This window comes from Orycteropus afer, unplaced genomic scaffold (genome assembly GCF_000298275.1).
Source record: "Orycteropus afer afer isolate SDZICR_OR568_19922 unplaced genomic scaffold, OryAfe1.0 scaffold00313, whole genome shotgun sequence".
In the NCBI taxonomy this organism is placed as follows: Eukaryota; Metazoa; Chordata; class Mammalia; order Tubulidentata; family Orycteropodidae; genus Orycteropus; species Orycteropus afer.
The window spans coordinates 3,578,315-3,589,746 of record NW_006921900.1 but is presented as its reverse complement, the minus strand read 5'-3'; the positions used below and the strand labels follow the sequence as shown (position 1 = coordinate 3,589,746).

The following is an 11,432-nucleotide window of genomic DNA, read 5'->3' as shown; positions in this document are numbered from 1 at the left end:
AAAAAAAAAAAAATTTTTTTTTAGAAGAAAATACAGGAGCAATGCACTGAGATCTAGTTTTTTGTTTGCTTGCTTGTTTGTTTATTAATTATTGTGATTTGGGTGAAAATTTACAGAGCAAATTCATTTTCCTTACAGCAGTTCACATACACTTTGTCTAATGACATTGACCACAATTTACCACAATGCAACAGCTCCCCTTCGACTTCCTTCCGATAATTACCTCTTCCCTGTGTCCACCCCTCCATGCCCTCCTGCCCCATGAGCTGTCTCCCAGTGCATAAGCAGCCCTTCTTTCTCCCATCGTTGTTCTCTCCAAGGAGTGTATCTACGTGAGGTAAATGTTCAACTCATATGCCTGTATTTTGCTTGGCTGGAAGCCACAGGTATGGGTTCAATTCCAGACCTGATGGGCAGCTAGGGGCCATAGTCTCAGTAGTTCCATCAGGCTCTATCGGACCAGCAAACCTGGTACCCCCCGCTTTTTTTTTTCTCCAAATGATTTTGGGTTTTGCCCACATTGTTCTCCCTCTCTATCCAGGATCTCCTACATAGATCCCCTTCCAGAGACCTAGTTTTAGACAATGGATTCTTAGATACAACAAAAGGTTGAGCAACAAAAAACAAAGTAATAACTTTTATGCAAAGAATCTTTTCAAGAATGGGCAGAAACAACTCACTCACAAACTCACTGCCATCAAATTGATTCAGACTCATAGTCATCCCCATTAGGTTTCCAAAGCTATAAATTTTTATGCAAGCAGGTTGCCTCATCTTTCTTCCCTGGAGCAACTGGTGGATTTGAAACACTGACCTTTTGGTTAGCAGCCAAATACCTTAACCACTATACCACCCGAGCTCAAGAAAGTGTAAAGACAACCCACAGAATGGGTTTAACATTCAGAATATTTAACTAACAAAAAAAAGAAAGCAACCCAATCAAAAAATGAACAAAGGATCTGAATAGATATTTCTCCACAGAAGATATACAAATAACAAATAAGCATATGAAAAGATGGTCTGTATCATCAATCCAACTCATGGTGACTCTATGCACAACTGCCTGCTCCTACACCTTCCCTAAGATGGCTTGTGGATCAGACTACTGCGCTCTACACAGTTTTTATTTGCTGATTTTTGGAAATAGATCACCAGGTGTTCCTTCCATGAATCATTTGGGAAATTAAAATCCCAGTGAGTTATCAGCTCACACCCATTATTGTTAGGTGCCATCAAGTCAGCTTCCTGACTCACAGTAAGTGACCTCATGTATTACAAAGTAGCACTGAGCGCCATAGGGCTTTCTTGGCCATATGTATCTTCATGGAGGCAGATCCCCAGGCCTTTTCTTGGGCAATGCCACTGTTGTTGTTGTTGTTGTTATGTGCTGTGGAGTCAAACCCGACTCATAGCGACCCCTCCTTGGGTTTCCGAGGCAGTATCACTACGGACGTACGATTGCCCAACATTCCTTCCGAGGAGTGGCTGTCACTAGGTGGGTTCAAACCACCAACCTTTCAGTTGGTAGACAAGTTTAAATAGCTTGCACCACCCAGTGACCTTTCATACCCACTAGGATGGCTATATCAGAAAAACACAAAGTAACAAATAAAGAGAACTTGGAACCCTTGTGCATTGTTGGTCGAAGTGTGAGATGGTACAGCCACTGTGGACAACAGTATGGTGATTCTTCAAAAAGATAAACATAGAATTATGGCATGAATCAACAAATCTACTCCTAGAACTGAGTAATGGGATCAAATGGACAATAGCAACCTGAAAGATTAGACAGGAACTTTAGAGTGTAGTAAGTGTATATTAATGGAGGAGCAGCAACTCAGTAAAGAAGGGTAAGAATGACTGTGTAACTTGAAGAATGAAATCAATGTCACTGGATTATACAAGTAGAATATGTAGAAAGTGTTGAATTGGTATATATTTTGCTGTGTATATTCTCAACAAATTTTTTTTTTTAAATTGAGAGAAAGGACTGAAACTGATACTTACACCCCAACGTTCACTGCATTACTTACAATAAACAAAAATCAGAAATAACAGGTATGTCAAGGCTAAAGGGAATATGTTGTTGTTGTTGTTGTTATGTGCCGTCGAGTCGGCCCCGACTCATAGCGACCCCTCCTTGGGTTTCCGAGGCAGTATCACTACGGAAGTAGGATTGCCCAACCTTCCTTCCGAGGAGTGGCTGGTGGGTTTGAACCGCCAGCCTTCTGGTTAGCAGTCAAGTGCTTTAGCCACTATGCTACCAGAGCTCCCTAAAGGGAATATACCCATGACCATATACAAGGTTGGCAGACAATATCTCTACATATATATTTGTACATGCTGTAAGAATATCCCTATGAGTTGTACTAACAGGAGGTAAAGTTACGATAACTTCTTAGGCACAATCAACCACCCTGATGGAGAAAGCTGTTGGACCCGTGGGCTCAGGATTATGGTTGCAGGGGACATCAAGCTCTACCAGCATAACTACTACACAAAAGCGTCGTGCTACATTCTACTTTGGTTAAGTAGCGACTGGGGTCTTAATAGCTTACAAGTGGCCATCTAGATGTAAAAATGAGTCTCCTCTCATACGGAGCAAAGAAGAATGAAGAAAACCAAAGATACATGGAAACAATTAGGCCAAGGGACTAGTGGACCATGCAATCCTCAGCCTATATGACCATGAGACCAGAAGAACTAGATGGTACCTGGCTGTCAACCACTCAGAAAGGGATCAGTGCAGGATATCCTGGATAGAGTGGGAGAACAATGTGGAAAAAACTCAAAATCATAAAAAAAAAAAAAAAAAAAAAAAAAAAAAAAAAAAAAAAGACCAGGTTTACAGGTCTGATAGAGCCTGGTGAGACCACTGAGACTATGGGCCCTCGTTACCCTTTAGATCTGGACTTGAACTTAGTCCCGTGGCTTCCAACCAAACAACAGACAGGCATATAGGATGAACATTTATATCAGGTAGATAAACTCCTTAGAACCATCGGTCATGGGAGAACAGAAAAGCAGTATTTGCACAGGGAGATAGCTCAGGGGGCAGGAATGCAAAGCAAAGGACACAGGTAAGAGGAAGTGGGAAGAACTACAGGGAGGAAGTGGGAAGATAACTATTACATTGTGGTGATTGCAGTCAATGTCATGAAACAAAATGTGAATGAACTGTTGTGTGGAAAATGAATTTGCTCTGTAAACTTTCACTCCAATCACAATAAAGATTTAAAGAAATAGAACACTTTGAACATACAATTACAGGGGGAAAAAAAAAAAACTTACCCTCCTGAGAGAACAGGTAACACCACTCGAACAAAAGGAGGATCAAATGGAAAGTTATCCTGAAAAAGTAAATAAGCAGGTATAATTCATTTTAAGAGGATTCTTAATACCATTTTTATTTAGAAAATTTTAAAACAGTGTATAAGAACATGTACATTTAACAGCCATCGCAAAAAAAAGTGATGGTTCCTCAAAAAACTAAAACCAGAACTACCATATGACCCAGTAATTCCAATCCTAGATACATACCCTAAAGGTTTGAAAGCGAACACTTGTACATCAACATTCACTGCAGCACTATTCACAACATGTTTCCCCTGCTACACAAAAGCAGAGTGTTCCTAAGAAACCTTTTGTAAGCCAAAATGGCATAAAATGAAGAAGCAACCACCATTAATTTATATGGGAAAAACTTTTGAGCATTCCCAGATCGAAAAAAAGCCCTAAAATAATCAAATCATACCAAATAACATATGGGACACAAATAACACTAACATATAATGTTCACAGACACAGTTCAAAACTATGGCAGCCTAATGTTGAGTGTAGTTCCCAGGGAAGGAACTATGCAACGCCACACTCACTGCTCAGTATGCACAGTGCCTCTTTAAAGGCTCGCTGCAAAACAAATGCTGAACACTAGTTTTGCTTTCTGCCTTTTTTCAAAAAAGTGAAAATCTTCCCCTTTCTTTCAGTTAGCAAGAACAGATACTAATGTAGGTCTTTCATAAAAGTTAAGTGGCATAAAGTGAATGTTAGAAAAGAGAAGGATACCTGTAGCCCAAATCTGAAAACAACCTAAATCCTCATCAACAGATAAATGGATAAACACAATGTGTTACATACATACAAGGGAATACTAATCAGCCAGTAGGAGAAATGATACATGCTACAACATGGGTGGAGCTTGAAGACATGCTGAGTAAAACAAATCAATCACAAAAGGACAAATATTGCATAACCTCATTTAAAGCAAATGTATAGAGACCAAAGTTTATTAGTGGTTACCAGGTATTTTAGGTTGGGTTCTCCAGAGAAGAAAAACCAGTGAAAGAGACAAAGACAGAAAGAAATTTATCTTAAGGAAATGGCTCATGCAGTTGTAGAGGCTGGCAAATCTCAAGTACATCAGTCAAACATCAAGCTGGTGGCCTCTCCAGATTCATACAGCTGCAAGGGCTGACAAACCCAAGACTGGCAGACAGTATACAGATGGCTGGCTTCACAGGATGACAAATCCAAGATGAGAAGGTAAAATGGCAGATTGTTGGCTCACAGGCTGCAAAGGTAACAATCTCAAGATCGGCCAGCAATATAGCAGGACACTGGGTCAAGTTCATAAACTGATGAGCTAGATACAGGATTAAGATGTGGCAGAAAGCCAGAGAGTTTTCCCAGACCACTCTCAAGGAAACTCTCTTTCAACTGATTGTCTGCTCATAGCGTACCTCATCATGGAGGTGATTATATTATATTAGATCTCATCATGAGGAATGACTACTTGATAACTTCTAAACCACTCAGAATCATAGTACAATCAAGTTGACACAACCTTAACTATCACACCAGGGTGGAAGGGAGGGGGAAAGGTGAGGTTATTGATTAATGGAGTACTAGTAAGTTTCAGTTTATGCTCATGGAAAAAATTACATTGATTAAGTGTGGTCAATAACTTGTACACCTCCTAAAAAGTTGAACTGATAAAAAATTGTGGGATAGACATATTTACAATGACAAATAAATAAACAATCATATAAAATCTGGTTATTTGGTTTGGAGGTTTCGTGTCATGGCTTCATGGTATATCCCAGTTAATTGGCCTAAAAACGTGTTTAGTGCTGCTGTTCTATCACCTAGTTTGTTGCATAGTGTCTGGGGTCTTAAAAACTGGCCAAGTGCCCATCCAAGGCATACACAACAACTGGTCTCTATTCACCTGGAGCAACGAGGAAAAAGGAGAATTAGGAACAGGATGAGGAAATGGAATGGGTAGCTAATTGTCACCTACCTTCTTTGCTGTGAAACCAAAAGAAATGGATGGTGCCAGCTACCATCATTTAACATTTTGATCAAAGATTCTACAGACAAATTCTGATCAAAAGGGGAAAATGCAGAATAGAATTTTAAATTTTTATGGATTCAACTTTCTACAGCTATGGGGGCTGGATGAATCCCTGAAACTACTGTCCTAAGATAATCTTTAAATGTTAAAATAAACCAAGAATAGCCCCTGAAATCTTCTTAAATCCAAACAATGTTGTGTTGTTGTTATGTGCTGTTGAGTTGGACCAGACTCATAGCGACCCTTCCTTGGGTTTCCAAGGTGGTATATCACTACTGAAGTAGACTGCCTAACCTTCCTTCCGAGGAGTGGCTAGTGGGTTTGAACTGCCAGCCTCCTGGTTAGCAGTCAAGTGCCTTAGGCACTATGCTACCAGAGCTCCTCTAATCCAAACAATAGTATAGCTTAACTAGTAGAAGAAGGTCTGCCTTGAGCATTACATATTCTTTTAAGATTTATCTAATGGGATCAAAATCAATAACAGCAACTTGAAAGATTAGATAGGAACCTTAGGGAGCAGTGAGTTTGTGTTAATGGATAAAGAACAACTCAAAACAGAGGGTGAGAATGGTCGTACAACTCAAAGAATGTAATCAGTGTCACTGAATTATACATGTAGAAATTGTTGAACTGGTGTGTGTTCTCCTGTGTATAAATAAGAGAAAAGGCAGCATGGAATAATAAGAAGGACAAATAAAAAGCACCAGTAAGATGGTGGAAACAAACAAAAAAACACAAACTCACTGCCATCATATATCAGTAATAACATTAAATATAAATGGACTAATTGTTTAAAAGATCAAGACTGTCTGACTTGATTAAAGGCCAGAAACACAAATCCAACAGAATTTCGGCCATTTATCTCCCAGACTGTTCCCTTCCTGCTATTTTACCTAGAACAGGAAAAAATAATGAAAACATTACCTAAATTTAAAAAAAATGAAAATGAGATAGAAAAGAAATTTCAGTAAATTCTCAAGCTACCGAGCACAATTTTATCTTCCACATTCTCAGTCTTGGACATCTTATGGGTCACCAGAAAAGCAGGAGCATCCCTTAATGAACTGAAGCAAAAATATTCACTAAAGTGGCCAAGAGTGTTAGACGTCAGCCCTTTGATAGACAAGAAGCAAAGAAGGCTGCAGCTCACTTCCTACAGCAGTGAGGTAGGGAAACAGCATATTCCCTCTCATAGGTCATGCAGATATATCTGGAAGGAAACTGAAATTACCTCCAATTTCTAAGTACAAACAAAAAGGATTAAAGGAAACAAGTAATGCCTTTTTAAAAAATCGATTTTGGGGAAAGGAAGCTAAACAATCACTTCATCCAGATATTTCCAGAAACACAAAAATACAATTTTAAATGGGAGGAAGAATAAATGTCATAATTCCAATAATCTACTTTACTTTACTCCCACCTTCCAATAAGATTCTGAAGAACATATAGCCCATGAAAGTTCAATACTATTGGGAGAAGAAGATAAAGCATATCTGATAGCTAAAACAGATAACCTTAAATTTCTATTGCAAGGTAGAAAATGAAGAAATCTATTTGAAAAAGATACAAACTTACTGGCAGTTATTACAATCTGCTACCAAATAAACAACTCACCATTTACCTTCAACTTAATAGTCATAATTAAAGACAAAGACGCAAAGCTTGGTAAAGTAATCTCATTCAGTCTCATTGTTTACAACTTTAAGTATGTGATCCCAGAAGAATGACTAAAAACCTCTTTTAAGCTTGCCAGTGGCCATCTAGATGCAACAATGGGTCTCTCATCACCCAGAGTAAAGAAGAATGAAGAAAACCAAAGACACATGGAAACAATTAGTCCAAGTGACTGGTACACCATGAAAGATCCTCAGCCTATACGAGTATGAGACCAGAAGAACTAGATGGTACCCGCCGGCTACCACTGTCAACCACTTGGTGGGAAAACTATGTAGGAGATCCTGGGTAGAGTAGAAGAACAATGTGGAACAAAACTCAGAATCATTTAAAAGGGTGGGGGGCAGTTTGCTGGTCTTTTAGAGCCTGGTGGAACCCCTGAGATTATGGCCCCTAGCTGCCCTTCAGGTCTGGAATTGAACCTACTCCTGTGGCTTTCAGCCAAACAAAAGACAGGCATATGAGCTGAACATTTATGTTAGGTAGATACACTCCTTGGAGAGATCAATCATTGGAGAACAGAAGGGCTGTGTATGCACAGGGAGATAGCTCAGGGGGCAAGAGTGCATGGGAGGGAAGGACACAGGGAAGAGGTAAAAATAGGAGGAGGAAGTGAGAGGGGAGCTGTTGCATTGCAGGATATTGCAGTCAATGTCATGAGACAAAGTACATATGAATTGCTGTATGGAAAGTAAATTTGCTTTGTAAACTTTCACCCAAGTCACAATAGAAATTAAAAAAAAAAAAAAGTTTGGGAAGTTATCTAGATAATTTGGATCCAGAAATATTTTTGAGAAAAAAGGTATGTCTGACCTCAATTATCTTTTGATTAAATATATTATTTAAACAAAAAAAAACACGTCTTTTAATTGATTCAAAAACAAAAACCAAACTCACTGCTGTTGAGTCAGATCCAACTCATAGCGACCCCTCCTTGGGTTTCCGAGGCAGTATCTCTATGGAAGCAGACTGGCCAATCTGCCTTCCAAGGAGTAGCTGGTCGGTTTGAACCGTCAAGACTTCTGGTTAGCAGTCAAATGCCTTAAGTACTACACCACCAGAGCTCCCTTTAATTGATTATGTGGGAATAAAACGAAAATTCACTGCCATTGAGTTGATTCTGACTCATAGCGACCACCTTTGGGTTTCCAAGGCAGCAAACAGGCCAGAAACACAAATACAACAGAATTTCACCCATTTACCTCCCAGACTGTTCCAATTCCTGACATTCTACCTAGAACAGGAAAAAATAATGAAAACATTACCTGCAATAACAAGTCCTTCAGTTTCCGGGCCAAGATTTCATATCCCCTTAAAGATACCTCTCAAGGAAAAAGTGACAGAGGAAGGACTCACAGGGGGATTCAAAAGATACCGATAATGTTCTATTTCTAAAGTTTGGTGTTGGGCACATGGGCATATGATTTAATATTACTTAGTTTAGTCAGCTTAAAAGTATTATTTTGCATGTATATGTAAACAAAAAAAGAAACCTTTGCTTTTGCTGGAGCATTTCATTCATCCTCATATCAATCAGTGGAAATACAAAGTAATTAGCGTCTTCAACACTCCAGAAAGACAACCCAGCTGACAACTGCAATGATTTCTACAATAACCAAACTGAGGGAAAATACTGACATTTGGACTATTTAAGAAAGTTCAATCACAAGACATACCCCAAACAAGAATATATATACACAAAACCTAACAAGAAGCTCATTACCACTCTTTTTACATGCATAAAAGAAGTATTCTTTCAAGTCTTCATCTTCTTCCTCCAAAACACCTCATATCCATCACTCTAAACCAAGTCTTCACTGCTCCTTAGCCAGATTAAAAGTCTCCCTATTAGTCTCCCAGGAATCTGCTTTATCCTATCCAAGTTCTAGTTTAAAGCAGAATGCATAATCATTCTTTAAAAAAAATTAAAAAGAAACTTAAAAGATCAATCATGTCCTTGCATAAAAATCTCTAGTTGCTCTTCAGCACATAAAGGTAGGATCCTAGACTCTTGATCATGACCTTCAAAGCTCTACAGCCTACATCACATTGATTCCTCACTTGAACAATTACAGGCTCTTGAAGAACAAGAATATTTTAGATGCCTCCACATCCTCAAGCGTTTTCTCTATAGTACCTCATGCAAATAAGTCTACCAAATTGAAACGGAAAAAGAAAATCTCAAGACAATTATGTAAATTTTTCTTCTCAAATTGAAAAGATGTCAAAAAGGTCCACATTAATTGTTCTTCATCTGTGAATCTAGAATACAAGTAATCTGCTTACAAAGTACAATGGTAGAACAGGCACAAAGTAGACATCTCCATTACAAATGGAAGAAATTGGAGGGAAAGAAGAAATAATGGGCACCAAGCAAATCAAAAATCTAGCAGAACAATTTACATTAGCTCTTAAGGCTTGAAAACAATTCTCTCTTCTCCGAGGCCATTTAGGTAATGGCCCTGCCTTCTATACTCTGGGTGGAAGCCCCTCAGCCTTGGGCTTCAGCTCTGCCTTCCAGGCCATTGGGATGGCAACTCTGCTACATCGACTTTGGGCAGCCCCATTCAACCAGATTGAGTAGTGACTACACCCCTTGGCCCCAGCAGATCCCAATCTTCTGCCCATTGGGCATGGCAGTCCTACCCTCCCATCTCTATGCTGGTGAAGATCTGACTCTTTGAAAGCTATGAGGCCACAGCCGAACCTTTGAGACTGAGGAGACTATGGTTCCACTTGAGATCCCAGAGATCGTGGCTCTATCCAATGAGATCAAGGCAGCTCTGCTTCCCATGCTCCTTGTCTCTTCAGCTTCTGCTTCTTGGTCCTTGGTCTCTCAGCACCTTGGGCCTCTTGGTCTGACCCAGCCTCTGTTCTGTTTTGGCAAGTGTTACAAAGCTCTTTAGCTATACCAGTGGCATAGTGCCTAAGGCATCTGACTGTTAACCAGAAGGCTGGTGGTTCAAACCCACCAGCCATTCCTCGGAAGGAAGGTTGGGCAACCTACTTCCGTAGTGATACCACCTCAGAAACCCGAGGAGGGGTCGCTATGAGTCAGACCCCACTCAACAGCAGTGAGTTTGGTTGTTTTTTTTTTTTTTTCATTTGTTAAGTGCCCAGAGGCACCCCACTACTGGTACCAAATTCTTAGTTATCTAGAAATACCACAGGTGGATGACTTTAACAAACAGAAATTTATTCTCTCACAATTTAGGAGGCTCAAGTATAAATTCAGGGCACCAGCTTTCTCTTTCTTTCAGCTCTGGGGGAAGGTCCTTGTCTCCCTTCTACATCTGTGGACCTGGCAATCCTTGGCAATTTCCAAGTATCTTGTCATCAATCTTCTCCTGGGTCTAGAAGATTCTCAGTGCAGGGACCGTGGGTCCAAAGTATGCACTCCGTTCTTGGTACTAAGGTCCCTCCCTTAACTGCTCACTCCTCTCTCATCTCCTATAAAATAAAAGGTAATGCAGGCCATGCCCTCAGGGGAACACCTTACATCAGCTCAGGGCTATGACCTGAATAAGACTGTTGCATCCTACTCTAACCCTCTCCATGTACAACTGGCTGATCACATCAAATTACATTATGGAAGATGATTACATCATTGCATAACTGCCAACCCATTAAGAATCATGACAAATATTTTGAAAGGACATAATTCAGTCCATGATAGCCATGATTCCCAGTACAATGTATTCTCCATTCTGTGATATAAGTAGAACTTCCTTAGGGGTGTGGCCTGCATCGAATATATATTACAGACATAGTGAAGTGTTTTGTTTTTACTGGGATAGACACTCTGCATATGGATTTGCCTTCCCTGAATGCACTACTTCTGCCAAAACTACTATCTGTGTTCTTACAGAATGCCTTACCCACCATCATGGTATCCCATAAAACACTGACTCTGATCAAGGGATTCACTTCATAGTAAAAGAAATGGGACAATGGGCCCATGTTCATGGTATTCCCTGGTCTTACCATATTCCCCCACCATCCTGAAGCAGCTGGCTTGACAGAATGATGGAATGGCCTTCTAAAGACACAAGTATGGAACCAGCCAAGTGGCAATACTTTGTATGGCAATACTCTCCAGGAGGCTGTATATGCACTAAACCAGCATGCAATACATGATGTTGTTTCTCCCATAGCCAGGATTCACAGGTCCAAGAATCAACAAGAAGTGGGAGTAGCACCATTTACTATTGCTGCTAGGAACACACTTGCAGAATTTTTGCTTGCTGACCCCACAACCTGATATTCTGCAGGTCTAGAAGTCTTACTTCCAAAAGGAAGAATGCTCTCACCTGGAGACACAACACTGATTCCATTGTACTACCGCGCCTCCCCCCTCCGAGTCTGGGGAGGGTATCGCCGCCGAGCCAGGACGGCGTCCGGCGCG

General features: G+C 40.2%; 1 protein-coding gene across 1 annotated transcript in view; it reads right to left on the bottom strand.

The window, feature by feature from the left end:
- UBE2Q2 (ubiquitin conjugating enzyme E2 Q2) overlaps nucleotides 1-11,432 on the bottom strand; it is a 141,020-nt gene that overhangs the window by 43,189 nt on the left and 86,399 nt on the right. Inside the window, exon 9 of the mRNA XM_007951848.2 lies at nucleotides 3,292-3,350. Coding sequence (XP_007950039.1) covers nucleotides 3,292-3,350 — 59 coding nt within the window. The remainder of the gene's footprint in view (nucleotides 1-3,291; nucleotides 3,351-11,432) is intronic.